Source organism: Amia ocellicauda, chromosome 10 (assembly GCF_036373705.1).
Source record: "Amia ocellicauda isolate fAmiCal2 chromosome 10, fAmiCal2.hap1, whole genome shotgun sequence".
Classification (NCBI taxonomy): Eukaryota; Metazoa; Chordata; class Actinopteri; order Amiiformes; family Amiidae; genus Amia; species Amia ocellicauda.
The window spans coordinates 36,124,748-36,144,313 of record NC_089859.1 but is presented as its reverse complement, the minus strand read 5'-3'; the positions used below and the strand labels follow the sequence as shown (position 1 = coordinate 36,144,313).

The window sequence follows — 19,566 nt, the reverse complement described above, 5'->3', positions numbered from 1 at the left end:
AAATTTAAAATTGCATTCAGAATCTTGAAGACCACAGACAGTAAAGCTACACAAACATGCTAGAATTAGTCTGAAAACTACTACTGATATAATGCACATATACTTAATGACCGATTGTAGCACTTAGTGCTTTTATTAAGCTATTTAAGCTTTTAAACTGTATTGGTATTCTATTTGATTTATACAGTTTGCATTCAACACCTATTGCTTAACAGTGGAAAAACAACAATAACAATCCTTAAACAAAGCAGACGAAGTTTCATCAGGAATTTCCATTCTAGTTATCTGTGTTGGAAAAACGCAGATCTTGTTATTACTCGGTTTCTTAATATTAATAATAATAATAATTATTATTATTATTCTCGTTTGCCCACCAAAATGTCAACACATCTCCTCCTACAGTTTTGCACTGATCCACACCAAACTTGGCAGTCTGCAGGCGCTATGTCCCGAATAGTATGCTATTTTTTTGTTAGTGCCTGTGTGGTCTACTTTTGGACCTACTTACCGTATGCTGTGAAAGTGAAAGTAGTATATAACTCTCTAACGGCTCTAAATACAGTCATAGTACTTATTGAATGCTTATAGGAAACCTTATGTGCTCTATCAGAATAAACCACTTGCCATGACCTGTGACCTTCCTGGACTGAGATACAGCATCTAGGATCTGATGGAAATGTCATCAGATATTGAACATCTCATTACTCCTTCTAGGATGCTGTTATGGCCAAACATACTATTGAACACTAATACGAACTCCTGCATGAAGTTTCGAAAAATGCTATCGGTTTTCCAATCGGAGCTATGGATCATGGGATATTGCAAAAAAAAAAAAAGAACAATTTTGACGGCTCATAACTCCTTTTGTGTGCCAGATACGATGATGGTGTCTATAGAACACGTATATCCATGGATGTCCTTGAACTTGACCTACAACCTCTCTTTCAAGGTCAAACATGAAATTGTTGGATTGCCGTTAGGGCACCATGCTACATATAAAACAGGCCAAATGTGTTCTTTTGAAATAAGAAAGTTTGAACTTTGACCTTTAATTGAGGGTTCAAAGGTCAATTTAATGTTATTTTGCCTTATAACTGCTTACAGGGTACAGATCAGGGTCACATTTACTATTGGACACCTATAAGAAGCCATATGTGGGCTATCTGAAAATGTCCTTCATTTTGACCTTTTGGTGGAGGTCAAATTCTCATTTTGACAGATTTTTGCTCTATAACGCCTAATACAGTGTAGATAGGGTCAATTTCACTATAGAACACGTATAGGAAACCCTAAGTGGGCTGTCTAAAACTGTCCTTGGTTTTGACCTTCAACCTCTCTTTTCAGGTCAAATTCTCATTGAGTGATTTTTGCTCTATAACGCCTAACAGAGAGGATATAGGCCTTTGGTCAATAGAGAGCACATATAGGACGTCATAAAAGCACCATCTAAAAATGTCCTTCATTGTGACCTTTGACCTGTCCATCAAAGTCAAAGTCAATTCCACTCCTATTTCCATGTCACATAGCTCAAATCTGACTTCAGATTCAGAAAGAGCATTGATTTTTTTACTAAAGAAATGTCTAAATATCTTTGCCCTTCACCACTGAATTCTAATTAAAAATCATTCAAAATGTATCTTTTATTGTAACATCTGCAAAATGAAGTTCCTTTAATGTCCACTAGATGCCACCCTTGTTCTATTATTCACCATATTCATTGCTGGTTTTCTGTGTATTAGCACCTGATTATTGAATGATAATCTCCTATCCGTTGCACTGTGTGCCGTACTTGCACAGCCTTCTGCTGCTCAACTCTGTGTATTTATACTGCTTTTTTCTGAACATTGTCCTTTCCTTAACTTCTTCAAATCCAGATTAAAATATGTAAACCCTTCCCAGGTACCAGAGTTTGAAAATAGTGATGATAATGTTCTGACAACTGAAATTGATTGAAAATGTAAAGATATGATGAATAAAATACAAAAAAATGAACTAAAATGAGTATTCCATTAACTGTTTATGTTCCCATGTACTTCAAATTAATGTTAAGTAATCGTATAAAAACAAATGTTTTTTTTTTTAAGAAAGAACAATGCAAATGCATTTTAAATAGCATTTTAGTTTACAATATTATATTTTATGAAAAATAAGTTTTGCAGTATAAAATACACTAAATTGCAACTGAACATAATAAAAAAACACAGAAACACACATACAATTAATACACAATACACTTGAACTCATATGGAAATAATAAACACTGAACTGCAAATAAAAATCACTGAAACGCTATAATAATAAACAATGTCATTATCAACTAAAACTCAGTCACAATCAAAACCTGTGCCATCACCGGCTTGCTCTGTGACATTTATTTAAATGTTCAATACAACAAGCTTGGAAGACTGTGCTACAAACGTGCTACAGGGCTTTGCGCAGCATTGTGATGGATCTCGTTACTGCAAATGCCTGCTTCATAGACCTCTATTCAGCACTGTTTTATAAACATCTCTGTATAAACACCTAAACTAATCACAACATTGTATAACTTTTGCTAGAAACTACACAATCTACAAATGAATATAACTAGCAATAATAATATAAAACTCTTGATATACTTTTAACTCTGAGGACGAATTAGGCAGATCCGCCCAAGATGGGGGCATAAATTACAAAGTATTAATTTACGGAGAAACAATTTGAGAGAGACATGCGGTTGTTTTAGCTGCGTAGCTGAGATTCTGCTGAAAAGAACTATGTGTGGGTTGTTTACATCTCGTACTTTCTGGTTTTAGAAATTCAATGCACAATGTAGCACATGGGTCTGGAATTGCCCAATGGAGAGGATGTTACTATGTGTCTCATGTGCCATGGAGATCTGCTTTTTTAAACTAGCCAATCCAATAAACCCTGTTTCAGGTAGCTGTATTAGAACAGCTGATAAGGAGAGTCAAGTTACAGACACTGAGCAGAGGCAGCTGAAGCCAGACAGAGGGGAGGAGGGAGAGTCCAAGCTGCTGCACATAAGAACATGGTTGTCATGACACAATTCAAAATATTGTATGTGCTGTGTCACACTGCAATTGTTCACTGATCATAAAGACAGCTTCTCATTTGAGTAATTAAGTGACATTCCTTATGTAGACCAGTGTTGCCATCATGTGGATAAAATTTAAAATTGCATTCAGAATCTTGAATAACAGACATGAGAGCTACACACGTATGCTATGATCTGTCTGAAAACTATTACTGAAATAATGCAAATACACTTAACTGATTGCAGCAATTAGTGCTTTTTAAAATCTTTTTAAGCTTTTCAACTGCATTGGCATTCTATTTGATTATAGTGTTTGCATTCAACAGCTATTGCTTAACACAGTGGGAAAAATTATCCTTTAACAACGCAGAGGAAGTTTCATCAGGAACTTCCATTCTAGTTATTATTCTCGTTTCTGACCGATTTGTAAACGCATCTCCTCCTACAGTTTTCAACTATTCCTTACCAAACTATGATCATTGCTTTGCACAACATCCCGAATGATGTGCAATTACTTTTGGTGTAGGTCTGTGGTCTACCTTCAGACCTACATGCCAATTCTTGTGAAAGTGAAAGTAGTTTATAACTCTCTGACGGTTATAAATACAGTCATGGTATGTATTGAACACGTATAGGAAACCTATAGAGCTTTATCTGACCATGCCCTTTTAATTGGCCATTGACCTTTCTGAAGCCAGATACTGATCAATTAATCTGATCCGTGGTGCTCTCAGATATTGAACATCTCATTACTCCTGGAAGGAAGCTGTTCTGAAAAATGTTACTATGGAGCTTACTTACTATGGAAAGTGTATATGAGGTTTCCAAAATTGCTAACAGTTTTCCGATCGGAGCTATGGATCATGGGATATCGCCCCAAAAAATATTGATTTTTCAAGGCTTATAACTCCTTACAGGTGGCAGATACGATGATGGTCACTATAGAACATGTATAGGAAACCATATGGGCTGTATCCATGCATGACCTTAAACTTCAAACAAGGTCAAATCAAATTTGTTTTGCATTTCAGGGTTTACAGCATGCAAAATCCACCAAAGTCACCATGAATTATGTCATAGGGGACTGAAGATCTAAATTTTATATTTCTAGAACTAAATTTAATATTTCTAGATACATTTCACATTCCTAGAGTTTTAAAGCCGACTTTGTTTCTCTGTTACTCTTCAGACCTGGTTAAAGCTGACACAACCTCCCTCAAAGAGTATAGATTCTTTCTCTCATTTCAAATATAGATCTCTTATCTCTAAGGCTCTGTATTCTGTTGTTTCGCTACATCTTGTTTAACAAAACTTGCTGTGTTGGCATCCTTGACCAAGAGGTTATTCATTCATAAAGTCTATGTAGTAAATCATTTAAATGTCTCTTGTTAATTAGTTACAATTTGCTTAGTAAGCTTGTTTACACCAATCAAGAAGGAAAGAACTGTCTTCTCTGCCTTGAACACAACCCATAAAATACCAAATGTAACTTAGAATTGTTGAGACTGTCTGAGGAAACTTCTCAGGTCAGGCTCCCCTGCAGCTGCCTGATAAAATGGCTCCAATAGAAACCCTATAGGTTAGATTTTTTGCTAGGGATTTCAAGTTAGTTCAAGCAGGAAAAAGAGTTTTTGAATAAGAGGAGTGTGAGACTATTGTGTGTTTTAAAAGGCATTGATTGTACCTAGGTACATATATCACAACGTACGGTGAACAACAAAAGGGGAATAAACCACAGTCCCTGTACATCACGTACTGTGATATACATTTAATAGGGAATAAATCACAGTCCCTGATCACGTGAGATAATACATCTATATAAAATAATAATAATAAACGTTACCTAGTTTAGTCTGTCATAATTAACATGGCTTCCAAACTCATGGACGGCGGGTCCGTCTTGAATAATTTGAGAACAAAGTTTGTTAATGTAGAAAGCAGAATGATAAAGGGTGGCTGGGATCCAGAATGGAGCCCCAGTGCACAGATACATTGGTGGGAAAAGGAAAGGGAATATAAAACCGATAAAGCAGTTGTAATTGTGACTAAATGTTATGAGAGAATGGAAAGGGAAATGCAGGAAGAAATGGACATGTTATGTTGTAAAACTATGTTGAAAGAGAAAAAGGAAGATGTGATTGAATTGCACAAATGGCATGTTTGAGAAAAGAGAGAGAGAGAACATATGATTGGAGAGAAATGTGCTGCTGTCTTTGGTGCGAGTCTCAGTGAGAATAATGTCAACTGGAATGATTTAGATCGGAAGGCATGGGAGTATGGAGAGAGCATTATGGGGAACCAGGGCAATGCATCGACTCATACAAGTTCATATAAGTTCAGTGATCAACCTGATAAAATGGCTCCAATAGAAACCAGGATTAAAACGGAAAAGGGGGATGTAGATGAAGCAGACAGTAAAGGTGAAGACTAGCATACATCGTCCATTCACACCAGGAGAATTACACACTCTCCTAAAAGATTTAACAAAATTGAAACCAGCCCATGGTAATGTGGACTTTTGGGAACAGTTAGAGGAAATGAAGGAAATACATATAATGCACTTAAAAGATGTACATGTCATTGTGAAAGCTAAGTGCCCAAATAACACATGGGAAGGTATTAATGTGGCATTTAGAAATGGTTCATGGGCTGAGGGAGTGTCCGAAGGGGATTTTGATGAAAAATACAAGGAGTTTAGGACAGCAATAAAGGATGCCCTGGGCTCGAGCAATGGAAATTGGTGGGCAACTGAGGTCAGCGCAAAACAAAATAAGGGAAAGACAGCAGCACTTAGAGTAGCTGCGGTAAACACAAACCCCATGTCATAGCATGAAAGATGTTGGAACTGTGATAAAACAGGACATAGGACTCGTGAGTGTTGGAATAGACTGGGCTTAAAGGGCGGTGCTCCCCCTCAATGTGCACATTGCTCTCGTAGAGGACATACAGCAGCACAATGCTGGCAGAAGGGTGGAGGGGGAGAAGCCAATGCTCTGTGGAACTGGACTATGAATAACCCCAATCACAGCGCTCCAATTCCAGGAAACGCTGAATTGCTCAAGATTATTAAAATACTCACTTACAAATAAATAAGTAGCATTGGCCTGGAGTAGGTGGAGACACCCTCATTGCTCAACTAAGCACACCCCAGATTATTGAATTAGACAACCGTCTTCTCGTCATATCATTTTGGGTGTGTCCTAACAATGAGGGTACTATTCTAGGAATAGATATACTCCACGAGGCTAGGGCAATAGTAAACACAAGCAGTAATCAGATACAATGGACTAATGCTCATGGCAATCCAAAGGCATTAGACACATTTACAGGCTGTGGTTCAGTCTGTTCTGCGACACCTCTCACTCATCAATGACCAGATACTGCATTTGGTATTGTTTGTTCTCAATTTCCCAAAGTTTGGGTAACTCATAAACAAGATTGTGGTCTGGCTTGCATTCCACCCATACAGGTTACAGGCTCCTCACACCAAGCACATAAACAATACGAAATTAAACCTGAGGCCTTAACAGCAGTTAAAGACATAACACAACAGCTTATATAGTCTGACCAACATCTTCAACTACTAATTCCTCTATCTGGCCTGTACATAAACCTGATGGTTCCTGGTGTCTCACCATCAATTACAGATCTTAATAAAATTACACCGTGCCTCCTTCCTATTATAGTTAGCCCTAACAATACTGAATGGTTTACATCCTAACCAAGTTGTTTTCATTGTATTCGACATTAGTAATGGGTTTTGGAACTTACCTCCACCCAGATTCACAAGACAAATTTGAATTCACTATTGGGGATAAACAATACACATGGAATCGACTTCCACAAGGATTTCACAAAGCTATGTCTGAGGCATTAGATAATATAGATCTAAGCCCTTATGATAGTTCTGTTTTATAGTACGTAGATTACATTCTTCTTATTCGACCTGGTCTGGTCCTCATACCGTTCTCCTTGCCACTGATACCAGTGTCTGCGTTGACGGACAGGAGGGTGGCCTGAGGTGAAGACACTGAACTCAGGACATACCATACCACAGTAACACAGAAAAAAACCTAGCCCCAACAGGAGGGTAGCAACATCATAATGCCTAAAATACTTTGTAAATCCAAAGTGAATGTACTAACGTGAGTATGAGTTTTTCTCTTGTTACAAGTTCTGGGCCCACAATCTAACTATTGAAACTGAATAATGGGGATAAGCCATTTATGGACCCCACTTGTCTGTTTTGTGTTTTGTATTATATGTTGTTTGTCTTGTTTGTCATGGGACCCACCTACAGTTAACAGTACTAATACTATTTGCCTGAAGGTAGATTTGCTACAAGGCTTGGGAGATTACACCAGCCATTGCACCATCACTAACAAAAGCAAATAGATACACTATCCACAAATAGTTACCATCAGGTCAGGCTGGACTGATATCCACCCCATGCTGCACACTGGGATGAAGGATCAGTCCTGCCAAGTACACTGACAACACACAGAATCACATTTAGGATGCACTGACATTCGGTGCTTTAATGTGTCTGCTTTGAGGCCTCAGCCTCATGCGTAACACTGCACAAAGCACCCACTAGTGGAATCCTTCACATAGGATCCAATAATAATATTATATATATATATATATATATATATATATATATGACCCTATCATGATTACACTCGGGTAGAATATGCCCTGACCGCTGTAACTGCAGAACTCTCTATTGTATGTGCTGCTCAACCCGCAGCATTAAATTGGTTAAAACAACCGATAAAAGTAAAGTAAAAGCATATCATTCTCACACCAGGCCTCCAACCAAAAGAAGCCTGGTGGGTGATATTTGTGGTCTTTTTGGTAGTGCCAATTCAGACATCAACTCCATTAATGCAGCAGCGGACAGGGGATATGAACAATGGGTAAAATCACAGACAACTCAAGGCCTAAGTTACTCTCTGAAAGGCCTTAATCATGCACTCCAGGATACTCAAATGACAGGTGATGCATTCCAAAATTACTTCGATCAATTTCCCAATATAATTGACAATATTCCACAATCCACATCTGATGGACGGCATGTGAGATGCTTGCTAGAGATTTACTGAATGTTGAAAGATGACATGTTGGATATTGGTATGGGTACAACTCCTTTCTTTACTACTGCTGACTCTTCTCTTACATTTCTAACTAATGTATGTATTCAGCTCATGGTCTTTGTTCCTTTGCCCTCAAGTGAAGAATATTTAATGCTTTTTACTTGTTAACCCTGCTTCTACACCTTTCCAGATTTTCCCTAACACTTTTCGATTCAAGCATATAGGAACAGTTTATAACAGTCCTGTCTTCTGACTGGACACAGCAGTATACCTGTCCCCTTTTCCACAAGGATTGTTGGCAACAACCACCGACTATTGCACTGAAACGGTCTGGCCTTTCAGCTGTCATCACTTTGAGGGATGCTATGGAGGCTGTCCAGATTTCCAGCACACAGCGGTGTTTCCTAACTCCTTAACCCGTTTTTAGGTACGGACCCTTAACCTGCCTTACCAAGCCCACTATGTGTCTACAGGTATCTGACACTATGGAACTGGAGGACTTAAACATACCAGGCAGAATTCTCACCGGCATGGTGCCACACCATGGTGGCAGGGACAGTTGCTCACTGACAACACCACTGTCGCTCTAGCACACAAGTTGCTAGAAAATGCGATGAAGGATCTTCACAAAACTTTACAGGACACAAAGACTGAAATAAAAGCAGGACAATATGAGGTGGAAATGGGAACAAAGAAAGTAACTGCCCTGGAAAATAATGGCTGGGAATGGGACAGAGAATTGACTTTCGTCAGTTGGTGGACTGTTAGTCAAATGATTGCAGCTGAACTCTCTGTGTGTGTTTTGTTCACCTCTATTCGTATGTGTTTCTGTTTCCTCTCATATCCAACATGCCCCCTATGATCCGGTCTGCTGGATTGATGCTGGATTGTAATATAGACTCCAACCTCGCACCCGACACAACCGCCGTACATACTCATTATAAGCACATACACATATATACTGATATACACCTTAAAGAGAAAGTAGGAGTGGAGGAGCTGAACACGCAGCGTCACTCCAATGGACTCTGAGGAGGATAGAAGAGGGAAGAATCACATATCAAGAAATGGGGGTTTATTTTATTTATATTTGTATTTTATTTTTTATTTTGTATTGTATTCCGGCCACCAGGCATTCATGTTATTTCAGCACAGGGGCCGACAGGAGGAACTGAAGATCTAAATTTTATATTTCTAGAACTAAATTTAATATTTCTAGATACATTTCACATTCCTAGAGTTTTAAAGCTGACTCTGTTTCTCTGTTACTCTTTGGACCTGGTTAAAGCTAACACAACCTCCCTCAAACAGTATAGATTCTTTCTCTCATTTCAAATATAGATCTCTTATCTCTAAGGCTCTGTATTCTGTTGTTTCACTACATCTTCACTACAAAACTTGCTGTGTTGGCATCCTTGACCAAGAGGTTATTAATTCATAAAGTCTATGTAGTAAGTAATTTTAAATGTCTCTTGTTAATTAGTTACAATTTGCTTAGTAAGCTTGTTTACACCAATCAAGAAGGAAAGAGCTGTCTTCTCTGCCTTGAACACAACCCATAAAATACCAAATGTAACTTAGAATTGTTGAGACTGTCTGAGGAAACTTCTCAGGTCAGGCTCCCCTGCAGCTGCCGGAATAAAGAATCAACCTTCTACTACACACCAAGTCTCTTGCTATTTTCTGCAACTCTTCAGGGACCAATTGTGTTCTTTTGAAAAAAATAGTTTGAACTTCGACCTTTCCTTCAGGGTGAAAAGGTCAAAAAATGTTTTGTCTAATAACTGCTTTCAGATTGAAGATAGTCAGATTTACTATTGGACACGTATAGGAAACCATGAGTGGTCTATCTGAAAATGTCAAGAAATTTGACCTTTGATCTCTCGTTTCAGTTCAAATTCACTATCTCGTTTTGCTCTATAACTCCTCACAGAGAGGAAATATGCCTATGGTATATATTGAACACATATAGGAAACGATGGATGGGCTTTCAAAATATTCCCTTGAGATTGACCTTTGACCTGTCCTTCAAGGTCAAATTCACTATGAGGATGAAAAAAAAACGTATTTTCTCCTAGACGCGAGGCTGAAAACTGATTTCTGACTTCAAATTTGTAATGAACATTTATACGTTTACTTCTTAAATAGTGCAAGCACCTTCATTTTGACCTTTGATCTCCCCTTAGTGGTCAATCAATGCCTTTAAAATGCTTATATTGCCCTATAGACTGGAGATAGGCTAATGATTGATATAGAACTCAGGAAGTCATGTGGTCTACTTGAAAATGTCCTCCATTGTGACCTTTGACCTCTCCGTAAGGTCAAACTGAGAACGGGCTCATAACTGCTTACAGATTACTGTTATGCTCATACTTATTATGGAACACATGTAGGAAACCATGTATGATCCATCTGAAAATGGCCTATACAATGACCTTTTGACCTTATTGTTAGTTAAAATGAAATGCCCTATTATAAATCCTTCAACAGAAGAGCAATAAAGCTGGTTTCAAGCTACAATTCTTTCAAACATATTTAACATGCTGAACTGCTTAAATTCATCACATACTCCGCTAAATGGTCTTAAAATGGCAGTTTTTCAACGCAGATGAAGTTTCCAGAAACTTCTAAATCTAGTTATTATTATTCTCGTTTCTGAACGATTTGTAAATGCATCTCCTCCTACATTTTTCAACTATTCCTTACCAAACTATGATCATTGCTTTGCACAACGTCCTGAATGATATGCTATTACTTTTGGTGTAGGTCTGTGGTCTACCTTCAGACCTACATGCCACTTCTTGTGAAAGTAGTTTATAACTCTCTGACAGTTGAACATGTATAGGAAACCTATGGTGCCTTATCTGACCATGCCCTTTTTATTGACCTCTAACCTTTCTGGAGCCAGATACTGATCATTTATTCTGATGCAAGGTGCTCTCAGATATTGATCATCTCATTACTCCTTGAAGGAAGCTGTTCTGAGAAATGTTACTATAGAGCATAGATAGGAAACTGGTATCTACCCATATACATTCAAAAGAAAAAAGGCGAAGTGTGGGGGTCGCGTGTGATGCCAGATTGGCAGCGGTATGGAAAGACCTAGACAGACTGGACCTTGGCGATGGAGACTGGCTTGTGGGACGTGGAATGTCACTGGCGGGGAAAGAGCTGGAGCTTGTGGAGGAGGTGGAAAGGTACCGACTAGATATAGTTGGTCTCACTTCCACACATAGCATTGGCTCTGGAACCAAACTTCTCGATCGGGGGTGGTCTCTCTCCTACTCCGGAGTGGATGGGCGTGAGCAGCCCCAGAGCGGGTGTGGGGATACTCGCAAGTCCCAGGCTGGGTGCCGCACAGTTGGAGTTTGTCCTTGTAGACGAGAGGGTCGCTTCGATGAGGCTTCATGTCTCAGAGGAAAACTTTGACTGTTGTCTGCGCATATGCGCCGAACAGCAGTTCAGAGTATTTGGCATTCTTGGAGAAGGTGGGCATGGTGCTTGATAGGGTGCAGCCTACCGACTCTGTAGTCTTATTAGGGGACTTCAACGCTCACGTAGGGAACGATGGAGATACTTGGAGGGGGGTGATTGGGAGGAACGGCCTCCCCAATCTGAACCTGAGCGGTGAGTTGTTATTGGACTTCTGTGCGGAGGAGGAATGCTGCCTATGACTCCAAGAACACCATCCCCACCGTCAAACATGGAGGTGGAAACATTATGCTTTGGGGGTGTTTTTCTGCTAAGGGGACAGGACAACTGTACTGCATCAAAGGGATGATGGATGGGGCCATGTACCGTCAAATCTTGGGTGAGAACCTCCTTCCCTCAGCCAGGGCATTGAAAATGGGTCGTGGATGGGTATTCCAGCATGACAATGACCCAAAACACACAGCCAAGGCAACAATGGATTGGCTCAAGAAGAAGCACATTAAGGTCCTGGAGTGGCCTAGCCAGTCTCCAGACCTTAATCCCATAGAAAATCTGTGGAGGGAGCTGAAGGTTCGAGTTGCCAAACGTCAGCCTCGAAACCTTAATGACTTGGAGAGGATCTGCAAAGAGGAGTGGTACAAAATCCCTCCTGAGATGTGTGCAAACCTGGTGGCCAACTACAAGAAACGTCTGACCTCTGTGATTGCCAACAAGGGTTTTGCCACCAAGTACTAAGTCGAAGGGGTCAAATACTTATTTCCCTCATTAACATGCAAATCAATGTATAACTTTTTTGAAATGCGTTTTTCTGGGTTTTGTTGTTGTTATTCTGTCTCTCACTGTTAAAATACACCTACCATTAAAATTATAAACTGATCATTTCTTTGTCAGTGGGCAAACGTACAAAATCAGCAGGGGATCAAATACTTTTTTCCCTCACGGTATGTGGACTTCTCACATTCCCCATCCAAACAACGTGGGGAAGCAATTAAAATGGCAAGCAAAATGCTAAGGTATATTTTCAGAAGTGTAGAATTTAAAGGGAAGTCGTGTTAAGACTGTACAACACACCAGTTAGACCTCCTCTGGAATACTGTGTACAGTTCTTGGCACCACACTTCCAGAAATAAATCACTGCTCTTATTCCAGGTTTGATGGGAATGTCATTCTTGGAGAGACTGAGGGAACTCAACCTTTTCACCCTGGAACGGAGAAGACTACGTGGGGACTTCAAGTCTTCAAAATCATGAAAGGCATTGACCATATCAAACCAGGGGAACTTTTGCAGATCTGCAGGTACATACTGGCCTGGGGAAACAAATGGAAATTGGGTTTAAAGACAGAAAACAGTAGACACTTCTTCACACAGAGGTGTCACAATCTGGAACAAACTACCCAGCGAGGTGGTTGAAGCCGACAATTTGGGAACATTCAAAAATAGACTGGACATGATCCTTGGATCACTTAGTTGTTAATGGACACCAAACGAGCACAATGGTCGAATGGCCTCCTCTTGTTTGTAAATGTTCTTATGTTCATACCTTTTTGCTCTAGATTGACTAAGCTTGACTAATACATGTAGCTTAGCCTTACACACATTTATTTAACTAGTAATAATTTAACATAATTTAACACAATGAATAGCAGTAATAACCATTATAATACATTTTCATGCAAATAAAATGCAATAACTAAATATGATTTAAACTATGATTTACTCAAACATCTCCCAGCATTAATATTTTTTCAGTTTGAATGCCCTGTGACATGTAAAATGCAGTGATTGTTGAAACCCAATAGAATTAAAATGCACACATCTGAACAGAAAGTATGTTATAATCCATATCACAATGTGATTGTATCTTTCTATTCCTATAAAATGCATCATCTGGGAGTAAAACTAAAAGTACCATTAGAGTAATCGAACCATTGCGTTTCTATCCAGCACTCTGTCTCCACACTACCTGTTTTCATGCAGTTCGAGTGACTCAACTTCACTCCATACGACTCCGGGTATTTACGCTTGCCTTGGCTTTCCAAGTTCAGTTCGTGCCTCTCCGAATCCGTATTTTCAGTTTGCCGGAGTCGCCTGATGTTGTAAAACTGCTCTCAGTTGGAAGATGGCGGTTGGGATTGTGTCTGAGACAACAGGAAAGCAGTCTCATATTTAGCTCACATAATGTGAAATGTGTTTTATTTTCCTTTTTGCGTCTTTGGGAATGGACTTTGGGATTGTATTGTAGCATTTTCACAATATCTGACTGGAATTGGAAGAACTCGGCAACTTTAAAGGCGTTATCATTTTTCTAACCCCCCTGTAATACTCTCGTTGAGAAAAAAAAAAAAAAAGTATGAAAATGTCGGATAGTAAGGTAAAAGTTGCGGTAAGAGTCCGGCCAATGAACCGGAGAGGTAAGTAAATTGTGCATGTCCATATTACCCTTTATTCTCGTTAAAACAGTCTACTTTAAGACTTCGTACTTTGTACATCTTTTGTACTTGTCAATTGATGTTATTCAATTCGACAGCATCTTCGTCTTCTGCGTATGAGATTTTGTGTTCTTTCTAGTCGGGTTGAACATAATTTACTTGAATTTACGGTGAATTTGTTTACATTTTTTTTAATGTTAAGTTGCACCTCTTTATTTTTGCAGAAATTGAACTAAATACAAAATGTATTTTGGAAATGGAAGACAATCAAACAGTTCTGCATCCACCGCCTTCAAACACAAAAGGAGAAAACAGGTATTATTATTATTATTATTATTATTTAAAGCTCGGTCGCGCTGATACATTTAGGTTTAAGGTGTTGCACTTGCTGAAAGTGATTCGTCACATTCTTGTTGAATGTTGTTGTCTTTAAGATTTTTTTAATCGTTTACCCTAGAGCCCGTGCCTAAGGGCTCTAATTTTGACATCTTTCTCTGAAGTCTATTTTTCTCTAATGGGAACAGTGATTCAAATTATAAACATAAGCAGTAGGTAAATATATCTATTTAGTTTTCTATATTTCGTAGTGCATCATAGCTATAAAGCAAAACTAAACTACATTTCGTAATAGCACGCTGTCGGTTCTCACAATTTATATTCAATGCGCACATAGCCTATATGTTTGCCATAAAGAGCTATAGGCGCATTTTTTTTGTTTTTTGTTGAAAAGACATTATATATCTTACTCGAAGAAAACGGGTATCTTATATTTAACGCATCGTATTTGACACCCTTATCGAATCTGTGAGAGTCTTAACAGCAATGCTTAATATTGACAACCAAATCTAGGCTTTACCCTGCTAATACACACCGTTGCAGCAACGTAACGCAACGTTATATTACGCTACAGTGTTGTGGCAGCGTTATGTATTAGCAGGGTAGAGAGAGCAGCGGAAAAGAAAATTACTGGAACTCATCCAAAATTCCAATGCAACAGACTGTAAAAATAGATGAGAAAAGAGAAATTGGAGACAACTAAGTAGTGTTCGTTCTTATCCAGTGCTACCTAGTAGGGGGTTGTTTGGAATCTTCTGAATTGCGTTTTATATACTGTATATCAAAAACAAGTAACTCCAGCTAATATGTACATTTTTTGTTTACTGTTAATGACCAAACACATCCTTATAAACTTAGAGCACAGCAAACATTTAAACATTCGGGTAAGACTTATCTCGGTCATCCCTTAACCTTAGCATTTCTATAACCATAGGAAAAATAGGTTTCCCTAAATACTTCCATAAAATCATGTTTTACTAAATATTTAGTTTTCTCTCACACACATTTTGGACCCCTGTGAAATACTTCTCTACCAGTCTGTATAATTCTTGTAATATTTGTATTGCAGCTTTCTTATTTATTTGGTGGTGCCTTAACAAATCCTTAAATTATTTTGCTTTGTGTGGTTGTATGTGCTTTTTCATTATTGAGAGCTATCTCTTTCATATATGTTAGTGTGCTGATAACATAATTGGATTTCAGTAAGGAGCCCTGCAACTACCTACCTTACTGAGTGCTTTATTGAGTGACTGAATGGCTTCAGGATGAAAATACAGGCCTAAATAAAAAATGACCTCTTCTTTAAATGCGTGGAAGACCTTTAGTTTGTGGGATTTGTGAGGTCTATTTTCTTGCCCACTTACACATAAGGGTTTCAAGGACGTGTGGTAAAATACTTTAAAGGGGTCATGAACTACCTTTTTTTAATTTTGTACTGTTCTCTGAGGTCCACTTATAATGTTATCAAGATTTTTACATCAAGAAACATCATAATTTAGAAGTAATAGGCTATTTTCTGTCCTGTTTTGACCCCCCTCATCAGAACACACTGTTTGAATAGGCGTGGCGGATTGTAGACGGGGAAATGAATGCTCACTGGTATGATTGGCTAACAGTTTTGCATATTTAAAAATGTTCAACTCCCCTGTCAGTACACGTGTGGAATTGTTTTGAAAACTGCATGTATGTTTGACAGCCTACATCCTTCAGAGATGGACGCTGCTGTGATTTAGGTTAAAAACGCATAAACGCTCAGTACATATCAAATGATCTGTAATAACAGACAAAGCAATAGTGACCACGTAATAAAAAGTTACTTACACTTGTGTGGTGCGACATTACTGTCGGAACCAATATAGTCGGCACAGCATCGTCTTTTAGTTTCAATCTTTCTGAAAATCCTGCGACGAATTGTGCCTTGTTTGTAAACGAATCCGCGGTAAAAAAAAAAAAAAAAAAGTGAACAGAGGACCAAGTTCTTACTGACGCGGTCTGGAACTTCATTAAAAATAAAATTCATCCACTCTTTCCTAATGTTGGGATCAGAAGGAAGGCAATGCAAAGACTGTGTTTTTCCACACCATGGCAATGCGCAGCGTCTTGTCTTCGAAGCCATCTTTATTGTTTGGTTTCTGCATAGACCTGCGTTTGCCTCTCTCGTTATTGACATACTATATGTGTTAAGCGTGGGCGGGGCTAAACAGGCAGCAATTTAGAAGCAGGCGTTGATCTTCTGCGGAGGCTGGGTTTAGCCACACTATTATATAATAAGGTGGCACATTCCACATCCTGTCGTTTTTGCAGATTGGCTTCATTTATAAGCTGTTTTTAGACTAAGGAGAGAGTTTTGAGTTCTGAAACTTACAGGATATTTTTATAGTACAATGACCTCTTATGTCAAAAGATCAAGGGAGTTTTGGTTTCTCAGTTCATGACCCCTTTAATTGACTTTATCTGTGTTCTGAGCAGTTTAATACATGTAAAACCAAAAACCCAAGGTGGTTTTGTCTGAAATGATAGAATATTAGCAATCGGATTAAGTTTAAATCGAGAAACCGTAAAATGTGTATTTTCTTTATATTTCATATACATTATTTTGTGTTTTTTGCAGACTTCACAAATGATTCGTGAACAGTTCTGAAACAAGTGTTCCATCTCTTTAGAAGTCAGTGCTTCTGCATTAAACTACTGCCATCCATTGTAGGTTGTGGATGGTACAGGCAGAATACATAGAATTTGATCTAGATTCATCCAGCATCCACTCTTGTCATCTACTGGAATTAACATCTTAATTTGTTATCAAACCACACAATATTACTTGCATACCAGACTTGGTAATTTACAGTAGCAATGTACTTTCCAGATACTGTTGAATTATGTCTGATGCCAATGCTGACTATGGGACTAATTCTGTCAAGTGACAATGAATACTGCATTTAATTTAATACTGCAGATAATGCAATTTAACCATCTCCAAAATTTGATTGGCTCATGTTGGCCATCTTGTTTTTTTCAATCAATTTGCCTTGAACAAATCTGATAGAGGAGCTAGCCAAGGTGATGTGTACAAAATTTTGTAACAATCGGACCAACCATTTCAGAGAAGATCGTTGAAGATTTTTGGTCAATCCAATATGGCTGCCAAAACATTTGACCTATCAACTTCTCTTGACCAGATATGAATATAGGCAATAACATAACTACACATAACAATGTTTCATATCTGTCCCATTAGCGGTTGCGGAGAAGAAGATTTTTGCAGATTGTCCAAAATTTGTCACATAAACCAATATGGCCACCAGACCATATGACACATGGCCTCCATATTGCACATGGCATAGCTCTGCATCTCTCACTGTATGACATTTAATGAAGAATTGTATTTTTCACTTAAATCTAGCATCAAGTTTGTCCACTTGATGGAGGTAGAGGTCTACATAAGGAATGTCAGTGTGTGGCTCAAATGAAATGCTGTCATTTTGATTGGTGTACAGCAGCCATGTTTTGTCATATCAACTTTCACAGATCTTTGTACTAGTGTGATTCACAGAAAATGTAAGCACATTGGCCTTAATGGTTCTGTAGGTGCCGCCACGCCGTGTCACCACTGGTGACAAAACTCACCACAATCAAGCATAACATTGCCATTTAGTATTGTACGAAGTTTGTTGAGTTTTTGAATATGGCTTATGGGTTTCTTTCTGGGGTCAAATTTCATGCGTTTATAACTGTGTGTATTTTGCATACGTGCACAGTCATTTGCTTGTGGCTACTATGTTTTTCCACGCCTCTTGCAGATTTGATGGATAGCAGTATCTACGCAAGGTATGCAAAGTTATAGGGCACTGGGCTTTATAATTCCGGAGCAGTAGCCATTTTCATATTTACACGTGGACACGTTAAATCCAATATGCATAGGCATAAACGTATGTGCAGAGTATATATTTTTTTTTTCTCTCTCAATAGCCCATGTTACCCATGTTTTTCACCAGGGCAACTCGCCTTTAACAACCTTGGTAGGACACTACTAGTGGGAATTGCAGTTTTGGAGTAGAAGGCACCAGAAGTGTTACTGAGTACTGCAACATGGCGGTTAAAGCATGCAACCAAGCAACTTCTGATTAACAAGCGTAATAGGAATGCATGAGTGTGAAGTTGCATATGCTTGTGTAAGAGAATTTGATATGCTTGGTTTTTCAGTGAATCTAAATAAATAGTTGAACTGAAAACTCTAAGATCAATTGGTTTATCTTTTAAGATTCTTTTAGAGGGAAGATGCGGTCAAGTAACAGATGTGCAATAATCATTTATTTATGACAAAAATAGGAAACTAATATCATTCAATTATATTACTGAAAATAAGTAATATTAAGCTTCTGCTGGATTACAGTAAGAAACAGATAATACAGAACAGAACAGCTTATAGGTCAGTCTGGTCATGTAGGCAGCGGTGTGTCTCTCTCTGTCTCTCCTCTCCTCCTGCTCTGTCTTGTGTTGTCTCGTTGCAGAATGAAGAAGTTAAGAGACTAAACTACTTAAGGTTTCCTTCCAACCAATAGCATTTTGCCACCACCATGACTTGAATGCTTTATGCTAATATAATTTAGAAGTATGGGGTCCTTTTGAATTTGGCTAGGAGCCAATAAGAGGACAGGTCCCTTTTGGTCTTTTGGGCCCAGTTTTTCAAAACTTTTCTGATAGGATTTAAGTAATCGGATTGCATTAAATTGGAGAATTGGGTATTTCAAAACTGGAAAAGGAGATTCTGATCTTTGAGATTGGGATTTGTATCTGGTAATCCAATCCTACCTTTAATCAAGCTTAAATGTTGTTTTGGGGTTTTTCAAAACTCAAGGGTGAGATAAGGATAGTTTTGATGCTGAAAATCAGGATAAGCTTGATTGCACTGGAAGGGTGGATTCAGGGTCGATTTACACACATATTGTGATATTACTACAGTAGGGAATCTTGGAAAAGATATGCAACTTGACTATAAATCATAAACAGTACTTAATATTTACATTTTATTAAATTGACACAAGAAATATGACCGGCATGTGTAGTTTTCACAGCATTTGCAGTTATTATTGGTTTCTACAACACTTACAAGTTCTGTAAGTTCTCATGAATGTATTAGCATTTTAGGGGCATTTGAATTTTCTGGAGGAAGAAAAAAATATTATTATTATCATGGGTAGACCTTAACTTTTTTTTTCCCACTAGCCAGCAGGACTA

The 19,566-nt window shown here is 38.4% G+C and overlaps 1 protein-coding gene across 2 annotated transcripts in view; it reads left to right on the top strand.

Moving 5' to 3' along the window:
* Positions 1 to 13,595: 13,595 nt before the first annotated feature.
* The window catches only part of kif13a (kinesin family member 13A), a gene marked incomplete at its 3' end in the record, with an annotated part of 124,535 nt that continues 118,564 nt past the window's right edge, over positions 13,596 to 19,566 (top strand). For both annotated transcript variants that reach the window (XM_066716017.1, XM_066716016.1), the window contains 2 exon segments: positions 13,596 to 13,977; positions 14,220 to 14,310. In XM_066716017.1, the coding sequence (XP_066572114.1) occupies positions 13,917 to 13,977; positions 14,220 to 14,310 (152 nt within the window).